Below are 18,558 nucleotides of genomic sequence, written 5' to 3' on the forward strand. Positions count from 1 at the left end.
CACATTTTTAGAAGTTCTGAATTTGGGGCTTCTTTCTTTGGACAGAAATATTCTATATATAAGAATAACAGTGGTTCCAAATAGCTCACATGGACTCTCTAATTCAGGTGTTCCTAGGACAACTTTATGGTGGCATTTACCACATCCTGCCTTGTATGTGTCAACGACCCAATTAGAATGTGATATCACTGACAGCATGAATCATGCTTCTTCACATTCAGTCCATCATAGTTCCTAATTCAATGCTTTTAATCTAGGTGCAGTTTCAAAATATTTGTGGAAAGGAAAGGGGAAAATAACAGTAAGCTGAAACTTTAAGGTGTGGTTAAGTTGATATGTTTTTTATATGCTTCTTCAAATGAGCAGAAATGATTCATTAGCTTTTGTTGATATGACTACCCTACTCAACCAAATTAATTGTTTAAAAATGTATAGTTGCACCCTGGCTGGTATGGCTCAGTGGACTGAGTGCCAGCCTGCGAACCAAAGGGTCACTGGTTTGATTCCCAATCTAGGGCATATATGCCTGGGCTGTGGGGCAGGTCCCAAGTAGGGGGTGCACAAGAAGCAACCACACATTGATGTTTCTCTCCCTCTCTTTCTACCTCCCTTCCCTTCTCTCTAAAAATAAATAAATATTTTTAAAAAAGAAAAAAAAGAATATAGTTGCTTTCCAATGATTTAATGAATTCATCTGTAACTCAGAAATGATGTAAAGAGTGTGGACTTTGGTATAGAATTCTAACTCAGCTACCAATTAGCTCTGTAATCTTGTCCAGGCTACTCAACTTTTTAAAGCTTTGTTTCCTTTCTTGTGAAAGAGGGTTGATAATACTTAGCTTCCTGATTTATTGTGAGGAGAAAATAGATTTGAATATCTACTCTGCATGCCTCTTATCCAGAGTGTGAGTAATGGGTGATTAATCTTGCTCATCTTCAGATTCGCTGTCAAGTCAATGAACGTTAATTAAGTCATTCAACAAATATCATTGAGCATCTAATATATATACTTATAAGCATAAGTATATAGCATCTAATAAGTATAAGTATAAGCATCTAATAAGTATATATATATATGTATATATATATATATATATATATATATATATATATTAGATGCTCAATGATGTATATATTCCTATGTTGGATGAAGTAGAGAAAGCTAGAGAGCACAGAAACAAAATGAGACATATTTCCATCCTGGGAGTAAAGAGAGATATCTTATTGGGGAAGATATCTGAATGAGACTTGAAATAGGAATGAAAATTAGCCACATGAGAAAATGCCTGGAGAGAGGAGAGAATAAAGGCAAGGGGGTACGAAACAGCAAGGTTTGTATGGGACAGCAGGTTGCTCCTCAAGTTTACAATGTACATGAAAATGAGTGAGAATTGAACTAAAAAGAGGTCCAGGAATGAGGATACTTTGATTTATTCTGTGGACACTTTGAAAAGTGTCAGACAAGGAAGTGACACTGATAGAATGCAGCATAGAAAAAATCATTATAGCTAAAATGTGCAGTATCTATTTAAGAGGTAAAAGGGAGATATTACTCGAGGAAAGAACAAATTAGAAGTCTGTGACATCCATGTATGTGGAAATGACACTGTCAGTTAAACAGGTGGAGTAGTAATGAGAATAGGTTTGATAAATTTTTAGAATATAAAATAGATCAGGCTTAGTGACTGGTTGGTGGTGAAGCTGAGTGAGAAGGAAAAACCAAAATGGATGTCCGAGTCTCTGGCTGCTAACTGTGGCTCTGAATGTAGGAGAAGTAGTTTTGAAGAGGGGAATAAATGGTGCATTCAGTTTAGAATAAGCTGAATTTGGGACTGCAGTCAAAGACGTTCAACAAGCAAATTGGTAAATGGGTTTAGAGAGATAAGAGCTAAAGAGAGCTTTGAGATATCTACAAAGTACTGTATACCTTCCGAGATGAAGCTAAAGATTGAATTAGATAATGTATGTAAAATGTGGAGTGCTACAGAGCTCTGTAAATAAAGTAAATGAGATGGCATGTGTATCTACCTAACTCAATAAATGGAATCCTTATTCCACTCTGGGCAAAAATATCAAAGGCCTCTCTTTATTTAGCTAGAGCCTTAAATTAAAGCGTCAGTTTAACTGTTTTCTCTGAGTTTTTAAAGAAAGCCTAGTAAACTGACTGTCGATCCTCTAGTTATTTCTTCTCTAATCACTCAACTATTGAAGGGTTTCCTTAATGGACCATCCTTCCCCAGCTACAACCAAACAGTTGACCTATTCTCTTGCCTCTTTTGTTAAATGCCTCCTGGTAAAAAGGTCCCTGCAGAGATCTTCCAAAATCCATTCCAACATAAGGAAATATAATTTTTAAATCTAACAATATAAAGTGAAATGAAATAATTGAGTATGTATTCCTTAACTTTCAATTCCAACTAAGGGACTCAAGTCCTGACAACCCTGAGGAAGATGGAAAAGATGGAGACTAATGAAAGGAGTGGTGACGTTTTCTCCTCACCTTTCAGTCTTTCCAAAGCTTCCTTCCCAAGATTATAAAACATATTCACCCACTAATACAGATCAGAACAGCGGGTGTCCCTTTAAACCATTTTTAGATGACTCTGTACATCTCATCTCTTAAAATTTTTACCTGTAAGCAATCAAAAAACCTTATACTTGATGCTAATTTTAACTATATTTCAAAAAAATGGTATCTCTAAAGTTTTAAATTATACTGATTAATTTTAAAAATGTGTTATGGTCAAAATTTAAAATGGATCAACTATATACCACACATCTAGTCTGCCATGATACTAGAGAATTAAATTTATTCATTGCCACAGCCTAATTACAGAGATCATCAGGCCATAGTCTGTTGGAGTGGGTATGAGTCACTAACAGATCAGGTTTGCTCCCAGGGACGAAAAGAAGCCTTGTCTTTCAATGGTGAGGATGATTGAATTAGTTCTTAATGTCAAGTACAATAATCTGGACTATATTTCTTTGCTATAGTTAAACTTCCCCTGAAAACTAACTTGTGTGTGGCACTAGGTTTTCTAGTGTGGATATACACATTTTGCATTAGGAGAAAAGCCTTTCATATGATTCATAAAAATCTCCAAGTATATGCTGCTAGTTTTCTAGGTATAAAATCTGTTTAATCCCAGCTTCAAACCCTTAAGATAACAATTCTATAGTGAATAATGTTGGGCAAATTACTTACTAGAGCAATATTTTGTGAAATGTTGAATTTATGGACAATATATTTTCAAAACATAACACTTTAATTTCCCTGGTGCTTATACAGTGCCATAGAAAAGACCCTGTTTATGATCCCTTAGTACTTTCAGGAAAAAGGAAAGGAAAGTATTTTTCATTGTAATGAAATGGAAGAACCGCTCCTTGAGAACAGTAAGTGGGCTGCGAAAAGCCCTTCTCTGCACTAAGATGAAGAAGGTGCTAACACAGAGTTCAGTGGGCTATTTCCTTCTTGTGCTACAATTTAAAATAGGCAACAAGAGAAGGAATGGGCTCCTTTTATGGTTGAGATAATGCTACTCACACATTAAGTATGTATTGCTTATAAAATTTGCGGAACTTTCAGAGTTAATACTCAGGAGGTGCTATTATGTGCCTACCTGGAGTGTGAAAGAAAAGACAGATTCTCAAAGCCAGGAGAATGCCCTATAGCAATTCTCAAAGCTGCTCAAGCTACACAATCTTATAATATTGTAGTCACTAAGCACTTAGTCAATTCCAAGCAGTTTCACTCGTGTAGGTCACCCAGAAGTTAATGACTCAGAATCAGTCAAGATTTCTATGTTCTTTTTTCTTTTAGATTTTGATTCAAATAAGAGCATTCTCCTTTTACCTTCCCATTAGTTTTGCGTGAAGCATATCATACCTGTCCCAGCCTATAACCAGTATCGTCTTCTTAAGAACCAGGATCTGTGAAATATCCACAGCTCCTTCTTGCCCAACATTTAGTGTGTGGTGACAATATCCATTGAAGTCCCACACCTTTAAGAGAAAGATTAAAAAATCACCTAAGAGACAAAAAAAGAAAATGTCTTCTTCGATGAGTAAAACGACACGGTGTAGTAAGATTATTCTAAAATTTTTCATTTCCATTCTAAACAGGTGTTGATTCACTTGGGATATGTAATAATTAAGGAAAATCCTCTCACATTTAAATTTAGCTGTTATATTAATTACTCTATGTGTAATCCTATTAGTCTATTCTAATCATACTTGATTCAAAGGCCAATAAATTAGTGCATGTTTTTAAGGAAGAAGCAAATTAAAATCATGAAGAGCCACAGAGTCTGTGGAAACCCTGGTTCGCACTCCAAGTGTGTCTCTCTAAAACTGAGCTTCCTCACTTAGGACACAGGAAACGTCCTCCTCAGGATTGCTTGGAAGTTTAAAAATCTAAAGCATTGTTTATAAAAGCTAAAGATTTGAATCAACTTAGTTATTCACTAATAAGAGACTGAACATCAGAATGTGGGATATCTATACAGTAGCATATAATGTAGCCACTAAGAAGAAGAAGTCCCCTCCGTGTGTTTAAGCTCTGCCAAAACTAAACTGCTACGGAAACTTAAGCAACTTGCTTTATCTCTTTGGGCTTCAGTTTCCTCATCTGTAAACCTGGGATAACAATAGCACCAACCATATTTTTGTAGGTGTGTGTATCTGTGTGTGCATGTATATAAGTGCTAGGACAGTGCCTGGTTCAGAGTAAACATGCAATAAATATCAGTTAAGATTCTGATTATTGTTTGCACTTGTATGAATCAATGTCCAAGACTGGAAAGTGCAGAACAGCGTGAATAGTGAGCTGCCGTTGAGAACAAGTGCCCATAGTCTAGCAGCATGCATAGGAAACTTGTAACAGTGGTAGCCACAAATATGGAGCTGGGAATGGGTGAGAAAGAGACTTTCTTTTCACTTTATATCTATTTTATATTTTAAATGTTATTATATGCATGCATTAATTATTCAAAACACTAGTTAATATAAAAACAGACACTCCAAACCCTTGATAAATAGAGCAATACTTTTAAATCTTTGATTACATAGGCATTGACTTTCGATGTTAAATGACAAATGAGATTGGAAAATGTCATTCACTCTTGTTTCTTTATAGAATATGGCCAGGAGAGCCGTATTTATGTGTCCTATGCAGAGGTAGCCAAATCGCAGAATTCTGTTCTGCTATTGGGATAAAGATAAATGCACCTTCAGAAGGTGGGATTATACTACTAAATTCACATTAACTTCTAAGATATGAAGGCTGGAGCTGAGACAGAGAGCAGCACACATCTCCTCACCATGTCCTCTACTTTGTTTTCCTCTACACAGGGCTCGTAACCCAGCCCACCTAAAATAACCCCCACAAGCAGGTATTGTGAAGCTCTGGCTTCCCCAGATCTTATCAAGTCCCTTGGCTGGGACCATTTTAGCAACCGTGACAAGTCTGCCCCACCCTGGATGGTTACTTCCCAAGACAGGGGTAGAGTGAACCTAATTCACTTTGGTTTTCTGTTTTGCCTCATACCCCGGGACTAGTAGCAGGGTACTCGTTTGTTCCTTTGCCTAAGCCACTGTCTAATATTCCACTTCTAGGTATCCCTGTTTTATTCCACCTTAACTATTAGGATTGAAATTATTCCATTTCCTTCACATATTTTACCAGTCAGTCCTCCCATGAACTATGTTACTTGGCTTAAACCCAAGTTCCAGTTCGTACTTAATCCATTAACTCTCCCAGAGGCCAACTTTGGCCAATTTGCAGATTCTCACTGTACCACATCATAGCACCTCCTTCCCACTGATCAGAACCAGCCCAGAATCCCCTGCAAACTTACTCTCAACTTCTGCAGTGTTATACCTGCCTATCCAGGTAGCTTTCCCTTATCTTCCCTGACACTGACCTGAATGCATCATAGATCTTATCATGGAAGGTGCATCTGATTAATACCTTTATGACTCCAGATATGATGGAAGTTTGAAAAGCATTTGAAGCTTATTCAGAAAACTACCTTCTTTTGTTGCCTCAAAGTGTCACAAGTCATCTCCAATAAAAGACTGTCACTGTTCTCAGACCTGAAGGGAGCAGGGAAGACTCACTGATGAGCATGATTTCAGATTATATTTAACTTTGCATGAAAATGTGATCTCTTTTGCAAAGTAAAATAGCACCTCCTTCCCAGAAGAAATTAATAATTGTTAACAAAGTAAAAACCCAAAGCATAAAATCATGTTAGTTTAAGATGAATAATAAATACGATTATGATTGTTCTTCCTTCTTTCTTCAGTATCTCACCTTTACATAAAAATGAAAATTACAAAATGGGATGATTTAAAAATATTAACTTTCTGAAAAACTTCCATCTATACCATTTTTTAAAGTTTACTTACTTGCCCTCATTTCTAATTTTATAAATTGAGAAAAAGAAAACTAGAGACATTAGCTGAAGCACATGGAAATTATTCAAGTCTCTTATTTTCCAAAGCAGTTGTCTACCCAGGGAACTGGAAAAAGCTTTCTGAAATAAGTAAGCCAAGTTGTGTTTTTATTTTAAATAATTTACTCAGAAAAATCATTGATTCATTTTTCCACACAGAGGTTTATTTCCCTAACAGTGTTGTTATTAGATGGTTTGGGTTATTTAGCTCTTCTAAAATTGTCTCATGTCTCTTCTTGCAAGGCCAGGAAGGCAAAAATAAAGATTGTCAACACTGTGCCTCCTCTCACAATATTCCAGCCCCTCACATCTAGATAGAAAAGCATCACTCTGTTTGCACCTTAATAGTTCCATCTGTGCTGCCAGTCAAAAGCCGCATCTCATTTGCATCAAGGGCCATAGTCCTGATTTCTGCATTTCCATGGCAACCAGTAAATTGTTTGACTTTTTGCCCAGTGTCTATCATCCAGAAGGAAACAGTTGACCCCACATCAGAGCTGATTACCTAAGAGAAAATAACATTGTAAAGAAATCACATTTAGACCCAGAGTCCACCATTTTTTATTTCAATAAAAATATCTAACTTGTGCATTTTCCCTACTGGGATCCCCCAACATAGACATTTTTGAAATGTATTTTCTTTCTTTTTGTTGAGCTGATAACATTTCAATTTCTAGGCCAGAACTGAGGTAATAAAGTCATGATTCTCTTTATGAGAAAAGAGAGGAATCTGCTTCTCGTACCCACCACGCGGCTTAGTGTCTAAAGGCCATCCTGAAATCGAATCTTACTGAAAATAAACTTATAAATCCTCACATTTAAACGAGAAAGCTGATTTTGTTAGTCATGGTGATCTGACACTATTTACTATATGAAAAGACACATTTTATTACACGTCACTTTCCATTTAGCATTCAGAAAAGAAAGCACTATCAGCCATTATGGGGAAAAGCTAATTTCAGCAAATTGCTAGGGCTACTGCTTTTACTGCCATTAGTCCCCTTCTCCACCCTTTCTCAAGGTACTGTGTATATTTTTACAGCTGAACACTGTTATTAACGGATCACTAAAAAAAGAACACAGGAAGGTTAAATATAAATCTGCATAAACACCCCAGGAGGAAGGGAACAAGATAAATACTAGTACAGATAGAATCATATATAGTAGTCCAACACTGAGAAAACTTAGAGTGGCAAGTAGACAGCTAATTTCAGCTCTAGGCATTTAAGCACCTTTTAAAAGATTTACAGGTTAAACCATCTCACCCACAGGACTTCAGGACCTGAAGAATGAAAGGAAAAAAAAACCCACTAACTATACAAATGTGTCTATAGGAAGTTACCTGAAGCAACATCTACTCTGAGAAAATTTAAAGTATGTCTTTGTCTGCTGAAGTGTTGATTACCATTGTATAAATGGAAGTTCATTAAAAATATGTTACATTTGAGTCTCTCATTTTCATATGTAAAGGGGGTAAAGTTTATGAAATGTACATTGAGTAGGGGTGCAGAGCCGGCCACCGTGCAGGCACACGTTCAGTCATTCTGTGGGCTCACGCTGGACCCCCGCTCTGTGCCCGCTGCCATGGTGGCAGTGGGTTCACGGATGAATCCCTGCTCTCAAGGGGTCGCTCGTCTAGGCTTGACCACAAAAATCTCCTGGGAACTTTATAAACCATGACTGCATACCGGGCCAGAGACTCTGATTTAACTGGACCAAGGAGGGGCATCTTTCAAAGAGCTTCCCAGGCTACTTAAGTATGCTAACTGCATTGAGAACTACTTGTCTAGATGGGGAAATAGACAAGAACAGAAAATGTCAAGTCACAATCCAAGTCTAGACATGTCACCCTGGGTGCTGTGGGGGCACGGGTGGGAGATGGGGAGTAAAAGGTGAGAAGGGATACAGGCCTGAAGATAGGAACATGCATTTATTGAGTGCCAAGCCCTTTCCATTCACTGTCTCACTTGACCTTTATAAACACTCTGTAAAATGAGCAATGTTACCCCCTTCATCTAAAAGTGATAAAACTGATATTCTCACCAGCTAAGTGCCATTCCCAAGTTCACAGAATGAGGTTTGAGTCATGGGCTGCCTGCTCATAACACACTTGCATCGTAAAGCCTCCCTCTCTTCCAGCGTAGTTCTCCAGGTAGTTAAGACTATACTTAGAAGAGAGCCCTTGAATAACATTCTAAGCACTAGAAACAATGAGAACTGTAATAGAACCAGAGTGCAGATAAGGGGATAAATGGTGGAATATATCAGATGAGGAAGCAAGCTGGTGATACATATCTGACGTCCCTAACAAGCTATGCCAGAGAATAATAAGTAATGTATATAAAGGTCTTTTCACTCAGAAAGAGTCTATAGCTTTCACTGGATTGTCGGTAGGGTGTATGACTGAAAATGAAGTTAAGAACAATCCTATTGTTCTTAATAAGGAGAGTCATGTAGCGTTTTTTGTGGATTGGTTTGTGAAGACACCTTTGGCAACAGTGAGGAGAGCAAGCTGGAGCCTGCTGTAACAGTCTAGGTAAGAGATGCTCACCAAAGACAGTCCTGGAGGTAAGTGGAGAAGAGGAGCTGGGAAAAAGGGCCACCATTAGCAACATTTATGTCTCAGCAAAGAAAGGACCGTGAGCACATAATCTCTCATAGCCTTTTTTTCCTGAGGTCACTACTCTGAATCTGATACTTTCTCAAATGATGTAATACTATTTTTGATACACATTTTCTCTCAATGAAGTCAAAGTTAGCTTACATATTTAATTACCAGTGTTAAACGATAGTGTAATTCTTAGAACAAATGGCCTGGATCTTTCAAGTAGTACGACCTAACACTTTAATCATCACTCCAAGTAACTGTGTTTCTGTTTGTTTTGGTTCGTGCAACATGTGTGGCGGTGAAGAACGCCAGTGCCTGGGTCTGAATGTCATTGCCGGACCTTGGGCTCTTCACTTGCCCTCTCTAAGCTCCAGTTTCCTCACCTGTATACTGGAGAGAGTCATACCAACTACCTCAAACTGTTTCTAAGAGGTTCAAATAAGCTAATATTTGTAAAACAGAGTGCATGGCATACAATAAGTTAGCCTTAAAAATTGGCTAGTGTTACTATTCCATTTAAGCTTCATTTGTCTGAAATTTATTTGGGCTAATATCACTTTTTATATCCAAATCAATTTAACAAGAGTATTTAATATCATGCTTTCTTCCAACCATGACCGGGAATATAAACAATTACAATTTTAGAAATCAGATTTATACATGTACATTAAGATTTCAAATTATGTCCTACTTGTGAATATTTCTCATTAGGAATTTTAATTGTATTCCTTAAAGACAAAACTATGAAAACATAATTTTCTAAGCATGAGAAAATTTTGATAGTAGTCTTTTAAGAAATGGTTAAAGTTTATGAAGAATTTTATTATTTCTATTCAAAAAGCAATTATAGAGCATCTATTACATGCTAAACAGTTCCGTCCTAAAAATAAGCATTCCCTGGCAGAAATGGAAAGATCAAAATAAAATACGGTTATATTAAAAAAAAAAAGACTCGCTTACTTGTTTAGGACTGGCTCCAGCCACATTACAAAACATCTCATCATCCACCCCAATTTATCTGATGGAGACATTCAATCAAACATGAATAACATTCACTTTTTGCTGCTTTGCACTCTCGCCCATTTGCCCACCTGCCTGAGCTCCAACCTACTGTTCATCAGTTTTCAGCACCTTTCTGTGCTCATGTAACACTTTCTCATGAAATCTGAATTAATAATGGCAACAGTATATAATCAGTCGTGTTTCATTTTGTGGCAATCTGCCTTTTGGTGCAGGCTTCATGAAAACAATGTTTTGGAAAACAAGGACTGCCTATGTCACAACACACAACCGGTATGAAGAAGCTACAGTCACTATGACACTGTCAGAATACAAGAATAACGAAGCAGGTGAAAGGACTTTCAGAGTTTGGTGAGAGACGAGCGCATGTAACATCACTTGGCAGATGAAGGAAGTGGTGTGACTGCAAAATGGAGGCGACTTTATTTTTAGCAAGCTGTTTTTATTGGTAATAAAGCCCAGGAAGAAGTATTGGCATCACATTTATATGCCACATTTTGATGATATCAAATCTCTTTAAGTTTCCACTTCATTCCTGGCTGCCACTCATAGATGAGGCATCAGCCAATGTGGGCAGGGCCCTGGCAGTTTGCAGAGGAGAAATGGCTCTGTTTCCATAACTACACTCCTTTGCATTGGGCCTCCTGAACAAATCCTTGTTCTGACGGAAGTATGCTCTACCTTCTGTACCCGAGTTAATAACTGTTTAGGAATATATGAGTCTTTTTATCTCTCTCATCTGAGACTGTCACAGCCAATCAGACTATACGAAGAGATGTGACACTGTATCCATTTCCCCTAATTGTCTTCTTCCTGTTCCAACAACAGTAGGCATTTTAGCTGTCTTTCATATACATCCCAAGTCCGAGGTCTAAGCAAGAAAAGGAATAAAAATTACAGCAGTGGACATCGCTGGCTACCAAGGGATCAGGACATTTGATTTAATTGCTGTTTTATATATACACATTTTTAGTCAGGGCTGTTTATGGTCCCTTAATATAAAACAGATTACCCCCTTTATTTCTAATTTTCATCAAACCTCTGGAAATTACATCTCAGTAAGTAGCAAGATGAGGAGAATGGTAATATCTTAGAGTACTCATACACAGGATTCAAATACTTTAAGGCAGTCATTCTCCATTAATAAATCTTATTTATTGGCTATCACCTCTTCTTAGACTTGTAATTTGCTTTTTCAAATGCATTACTTAAATTTATGGAACACCTATAACATGCAAGGCACAAGATCTAGATTAGGGATACAGTGGTGGAAAATTCCTGCCCTTCTATCTAGTGGGAGACGTGGGGGAGGATGCAACCCAATTAGAAAAAAAAATAATAAATCGTTACATATATGTGTGTGTGTGTGTGTGTGTGTGTGTGTGTGTGTATAAAATGGTGAGCATTACCTGACTGAGAAGTAGGTAAAGGTCATTTGGGAGTCGGTGGAAAACTGGGGGACTCATTTGAGGAAAGACATGATGGAGGGGAAGGATGAAGCCATGGAGATACCTGGGCAAAGAAAGTTCCAGGCAAAGGACGCAGCAATGCCAAGGCCCTGAGGCGAAGCATCCTTGGCATGTTCAAGGACTGGCGAGAAGGCTAGCAAGGCTAAGGCAGAATGAGGGGAGGGGCCGTGGGCTGTGACCATCTGTGGTCATTGTACAGGCGTTCCAAACACTCCCGAGGTCACCAGGCACCCACAGTAAACAAGTGACAAAGTCAGAAAATTTTCATTTCCCCTTTTTGACTAATAACATAGACCTTTTCCCCTGTGTCATGAGTAATCGATTAGTCCCTGAGGCCCACCCACCTGTTCACCACTGTTATATATCTCCCGTGAATAACCTGAGCGATTATGCCCATGAGATCTCTTGTCTGTGCCGAGACGGTCTTCCTTGTAAGGCAGGCCACCTTGCAGTGGTCTCCGCTGCCCAGGAGCCAAGGAATGACACAGAGCACGCACAAATGTCTCATGCTGCTAAACAAGGTTTAATCCACAAAATTGTGCACGTGGGGTGAATAATGAATATAGCATCATTAGTATCAGTGTATAAGGGGACATGAACCTGAAAGTCCCAGGAGTCCAAGTCCAGCAGTGGTCCCTCAGATCCAGGAGCCAGTGAAGATGGTCAGCGTCTTGCAAGGCAGAATCTCAAGGTCAGGAGGTCAATGTAAAGCACTGAGAACTCTGACTATAACCCCCACCACCTCCTTCATTATAAAAAAATCTGAGAAAAAACTCCTTCAAAAAATTGTTGAGACTGCATTGGACGCCCAGGTTCCCATTCTGCATGTTTGGAATTCCTCATCCATTCTAAAAATAAGTAAAAAGCTGAACAAACTGAAAACCAACAACTTTTCTTAGATCAATATAAGAAATGAGGTCACAGGGCAACCCACTGCCCCTTAAATCAGAAGGACCAACAGGCAAATAAACAAAGTCACAGCCTATTGCAGCAGAACTCAGGAACTGAAAACTCCCCCAGCAGGGCCGAGATAAGAAAACGGGACTGCAATTGACAAACGCCAGAGGCTGCAAGCGGACAAGCCTGAGAGACAAAATTCCAGGGAGCGCCAGTCACTGGGGAACCCCCCAGTTGTCTAAGTTTTATTTTGAGGACATCCACCATGTTCTTACTATAAATATTGAAGAAACATCCTCTCATATTCCTGGCAGGGGCAGGAGAAAGAAACAATTTCTGAATATGTCAGAGTACTCCATTCATCCTAACTGCCTTCAGGAGAAACTGTTTAACCAGAACCTAACCTGCGAGGGTTTTATCAGAGGCTAACTGACCCGGGGAAGGGAAATACCAAATTCTAGCTGCCGCTCACCTTCCTGTTCTACCTAAGGGGGAAGAGGGGACAACTGAGGTGGGGACATATGCTTATATGGGGTCCCTTCCAGAGGCACGGGCTCACTAAAGCAGAGACCTAATCATAGGACTCTAGAAGGCTTCACCTCCCCGCACACCTCACTACCACGTTGCTAAAGGCCTGCTGACAGAACTTGCTTTTACTCAGTACATCATGTCCAACTATGAAAAAAAAATGCAAAACATACTAAATGACTAGAAATACAATTTGAGGATACAGAGCAAACATCAGACTCAGACATGGCAGGGATGTTGGAATTATCAGATCAGGAAATTAAAATAACTATGATTAATATGCTAAGGGCCCTGACGGGTAAAGTAGATAGCACTGATTCTAAACTGCTTCTAAAGATGATACAGAGAGGCCAGGCCCAGAGGAGCCAGCGCAATATTGCAGGAGGAGAACAAAATCAGGGACTGACATTACCCAACGTCATAACGCACTATAAAGCTGCAAGAATCAAGACCGTGTGGTATTGGCAAAAGAATACACAAGAGATCACTGGAGCAGGATAGAGAGACCAAAAATAGAGCCACACAAACATAATCAACTGATCTTTGACAAAGAAGCAAAGCAATATGACAGAGAACAGACAGTTTTTTCAATAAATGGTGCTGGACATCCACATGTTAAAAAAAAGAATCAAGATACAGACTATAGCCTTCAAGAAATCTAACTGGAATGGATCGCAGACCTGCATTTCAAACAAAAGTACTATAAATCTCAAAGAAGATAACATAGGAGAAAATTTAAATGATCTTTGGTTTTGTAATGACTTTTTAGATAAAACACTAAGGGTTTAGTCCATGAATGACTATAACAATGTAATTTTTTACAAAACTAAGCATGTTCTTACCATGAAATCCAGCAATCAGGCTCCTTGAAATTTGCCCCAAAGAGTTGAAAACATATGTCCAAACGCCTGCACACAGATGGTTGGCGGTTTTATTCGTAATTGCCATACTCAAAAGCAAGCAAGACATCCTTCAGTAAGTGAATAAATAAACAAACAGTGGTACGTCCATACAATGAAATACTATTTACTGCTAAAAACAGAGCTTTCAAGCCATTAAGAAATATAGAGGAAATGTAAACGCACATTACATATTATTGAGTGAAAGAAGCCAGTCTGAAAAGGCTGCATGCTGAATGAGTCCAACTATCGGACATTCTGGAAAAGGCAAAACTATGCAGGCAATAAAAATATCAGTGGTTGCCCAGCTTTAGAGGAGGAAGGTGGGAAGACAAGGTGGAACACAGAAGTTTTTAGGGCAGTGAAATTACTCTACATGACCCTGTAATGGTAGATACATGTTCTTACATATTTGTCTAAAATCAGAGTGTGTAACACCGACTGTGACCCTTAGTGTACACTGGCGACATTTGGTGATAAGGATGGGCCAATACAAGTTCAAGAGTTTGTAACAAATGTACCACTGCGGTGGAGAATGTGAACAACGGGGTGGGGTGCGGTTCATGTGGGGGGACAGAGGGTACTGGATATTTCTGCCCCTTCTTCTCAATTTCACCGTGAACCTAAAAATGCTCTTTAAAAAAAAAAAGCTGAGACCGTGATGATGAGAGAGAGTCTCAGGAAAGGGCCCTGCTGGTAGATTTAATGCAGCTTTTATGGAGAAGATTTGGCAATCTCTTTCAAGGTTGCCGACATAAATAGTTTCTGACCAGTGCTAGGAATTTATTCCACAGATATTTCCTCACCTGCGCCCAAATTTGTGTGTTCAAGGTTAAAAACTACCACATTATTTGCAACAAAAAAAATCAGCATTAATCTAAATGCCCGTAAGAAGTGACTAACACAAGTTCGGCAGACCCCCGTAACGGAGCACTATAAGCTGTGGGAGAAAAAAGAAAGAGCGTGACTTTTAGGTAAGGAGGTAAAATGACCTCTGGGCTGTAGCACTAGGTGAAACATCAATGCACAGAGCAGTGTTTCTGTGCATACAACACGCCACCATTTGTGTAAAGGCATTGAAACTAACATGCTCTTAAAAGTAATAATTCTATATATTTGAAAGTGAGTGTGCACACGTACTTGAGTATGGCTAGAAAAGCCCTGGGAGGGGGCTTATGAAACTCCTAAAACTGGCGGCCTCCGGGGCAGAAAGTTGAGTAGGTAGGCAGATGAATGAGGGGAAACTTTCACTGTGTATCTTTTTGTTCTTTTGAGTTTTGTAACACTGAAACCTGTTATTCCTTCCAAGCTAATCACATTTACCTGAGCGTGTGTGTGTGTGTGTGTGCCCGTGCATGTAAGTGTGCATAAAGGTTTTGGCATAACCTTAAAACTGAGGCACTTCCCAGGACTCCATCTACTGATTAGACCTCACAGGCTCAGGACTGACAAGACACCGATTGAAGCTTTAAGCTGGCTCGTGGAGAAAACCACAGCAGAGGTCCCACGGAGCCTGGCAATAGGCAGGCAAGTGTTTGTCCAGTTCTGTCCAAAAGACACACACTTGAGTTTGCCTTAAATACAGAGGCGTAGTGCCTTGTAAGGTGGAGATAAGTTTCCCTTCAGTTTGTCAGCTTACATTTTCTCAGGTTTTATAATTATCAAGGGAACTACAAGTTGAATTATTTAGATTCTCAAAAATCACAATGCCCCAAAATGATGTACAGAAAAAGAGGACAGGAGACGCAGTTACCAAAAAAGTATACCCCAGTCTCACGTTTAATGAACGTATGGTGTTATGTTTCTTGTGACGGTGTGAGAGGGAGAGTCGGTCTGCAAGAGACAGTACCACTCTGGACAACCTGAGTAAGGTTCAGACTTCAAACCACCAGAACCCACGTCCCGTGACGGGTTGTGAAACCTACCAAGGGTCTCGGGGCCCTGCTGGAGGCAGCCAGCCAGCGCATGCCTCTTTATGTAACCATGGGTGTGATTGATGTGTTTACTCTTAGAGGGTGGATAAAATGGTAAGATTATGAGAAGCAATTTGTGTATCAAATTATATACTGTGCGTATATTTTAACCTAGAAAGTCATTTCTAAGATTTTACCCTAGAGAGCTAAACTCATGAGCATGAATACAGTTATGCACCAAAAAAATTGTAATAGCAAAATTCTCATCAAGGCAAATTGCTCCGTAAATGATGATGTATACCTACAGCGGGATACGCGCTGCCTTTTAAAAATGATGACATAAATCGACATCCAGGTACAAGGAAATGCGTTTCAACCTATTATTGAATAAAAAGCAGATTCCTAAACCATATTTATGGAAAATACTCTGAACAGAGATATTTATAACATGATAATATTTAGTTTTTCATTTGAGTTTCACTGCATTGTTTTAATTTCTTAGAAGCATGTAGTATTTTACAAAAATTAAGTTATTTCAATAACAAAAATAGTCGAGTATTGTCTGTCAAAACTTGATGACACCGAAATGTCTAGCCAGACTAAACGTGTGTCCAAGATGCAAAACAAACTGAAATATTATGTATTTTACAAAAACCAATTAACCCACATCATTAGGATGAGAGCCATATTAATAACTCTGAAACTTTATCCATTCATGTTTACATCTGCAAATATAGTTTTTAAAGTTTCCTAAAACTCATGGGTTTTCAAGAAACACTTCATTTAAGAACTCAGTGCAAAGACATTTTATCAGAACTGCCTCTAGGATATTGAGTTACTTCGATTCTTTCAAAATTGGGCATTCCCGGGACTCCCTCATCCTGTCTCAACTTGTTCCGCCGCTGGCTGCGAGGGCAAGCTTTGCAGGGTGAAACGAAGCACGTGCTTCTTTCTGAGAGGCTTTGCGTGGCTTACCATCACTTTCTTAGATTAGGACACCAGGGTACCAAAAGTCAGAAAGATAAAGAAAATTCACAAAAATGTGCCAAGTTGCTTTTATATAGGGACTGTGTTAGGTCCCCACAGAAGTCAAATAGAATTAAATAATACTAAAGTGTCAGTGACATGTTGAAATGACAGCAGAAGAAAGGTTTTTCATTAATTTCAGACAAATAAAAGTCTTCAAAAGAGACACCAGACCAGATAACCAAAGAGCAAGCATCAGTGGGCTGAAAAAAGCATGGGTTTCATTTGAACTCGGAATGAGAAATGGCGATCACTGGCCAAACCTAGCAATTGGGCATCTATTTGGTATTCAGAAGAATGTTAGGAGTTGTTGGAAAATACAGGAGTGGAAGACAAGGATCTTTCTCTTACACCAAAAACATAGGAGGAGAGAAAAAATGAGTGAAGTGTTTAACTAGATGCTCAGAAAGGGCTGAGATAAGTGTACCCGAGGCTGTTCCTGGGGCCTTCGGGACCTGAGAGGACCAGAGATGAGCTCTAGGACTAAACGATTATGAGCAGGAACTGCAATGGCTGAGGAGGGATAGGACAAACAGCTTCCTCACCTCAGGGGGTATTTCTGAACAGGACCAGGCTAGGGACAAAGCCCAATCCAGGGTCTCCTCCATCTTCCGGACTTTCCTTAAGACCTGATCCCTCATGACACATGGTTAAAGAAAGATTGAGGAATATCAAGAAGTTAACAAGCAAAAGAGGTGTCATAAAGTATTAACATTCAACCTGAGAAATACAGGGGACCTGAGGGAGCCTCGCGAGGGCTGGCTGCTTGGGAGGAAGGCACTGTTTCCGAAAGGCAGCCACACAAGGAGTGCCAGTGAGAGCCGCTGTTACTGCCATCGTGTCTCTGCCTCCACAGGCACACATATTTTTAAAAGTTAGTAAATTGAAACTTAGGCGTGGTAAGTAATCTGCCCAACATTTGAACTCTGATTTCTCTATCCCAGAGGTTCTTAAAACTTTTGATCTTAGGGTCCCTTTACACTCTTAGAAGTATTGAAGAATTCAAATAGCTTTTATGCATATGGAAAACTAGATAGATGATAGATAGATAGATAGATAGATCGATCGATCGATAGATAGATAGATAGACAGAGAGACAGACACATACGTACGTATCTAGAATAGGCAGGTGATTTACATTGTCAGAAATTTAAACTGAGAATTTGTTACAACATGGGAATGCAAAAGCACACAGTCCTTTGGACATCCCCGCAATGATGTCATCACTCACCATGTAGCCTCTAGAAAGCTCCACTCTGCACTGGTGAGACAGTGAGAGTCAACATTGATATTACGATGAAAGTAGTTTTGATCCCACAGATTCCCTGAATCCCCTGGGGTCTGCGATTGCTCTGAGAATTAGTGTTTTAATGCCAAATCAATACATAAAAATTTTTCCAAGACCGGATGGTGGTACCTTCGGTGAATGACCTTCACAATCCCTAAGCTCCCTTTTCTGCTTCGACTCTCACGTTTGCCAAGTGCTCCCAAACTGGCCACACTGAAGCAGGGTGCAGCCAAGAGGTGGGCCCCAAGAAGGGATTTGTAATGGGGTCCAGGACTCGGGGTGTCCCAGAAACATTAGAAAAATGTATATAGGATGTCCTCACCCCTACAGGCCTGAGCCAGGGGGGATGGGACACATGGAACAGGGCCATTCAGAGCTGTTTTGGGTAGCAAGAGCTTTGTAGCTAACCCCTGGCAGTCATTTAACATATCTATAACCTTTAACTGGTTTCATGG

General features: G+C 39.3%; 1 protein-coding gene across 7 annotated transcripts in view; it reads right to left on the reverse strand.

Annotated features, from left to right (window-relative positions):
* Positions 1-18,558, reverse strand: part of WDR49 (WD repeat domain 49) — a 124,113-nt gene that overhangs the window by 46,298 nt on the left and 59,257 nt on the right. For all 7 annotated transcript variants that reach the window (XM_045197678.2, XM_045197651.3, XM_045197661.3 and 4 more), the window contains 2 exons: positions 6,796-6,960; positions 3,887-4,002 (listed from right to left, as the gene is read on the reverse strand). In XM_045197678.2, coding sequence (XP_045053613.2) covers positions 3,887-4,002; positions 6,796-6,960 — 281 coding nt within the window. The remainder of the gene's footprint in view (positions 1-3,886; positions 4,003-6,795; positions 6,961-18,558) is intronic.

Source organism: Desmodus rotundus, chromosome 2, assembly GCF_022682495.2.
Source record: "Desmodus rotundus isolate HL8 chromosome 2, HLdesRot8A.1, whole genome shotgun sequence".
In the NCBI taxonomy this organism is placed as follows: Eukaryota; Metazoa; Chordata; class Mammalia; order Chiroptera; family Phyllostomidae; genus Desmodus; species Desmodus rotundus.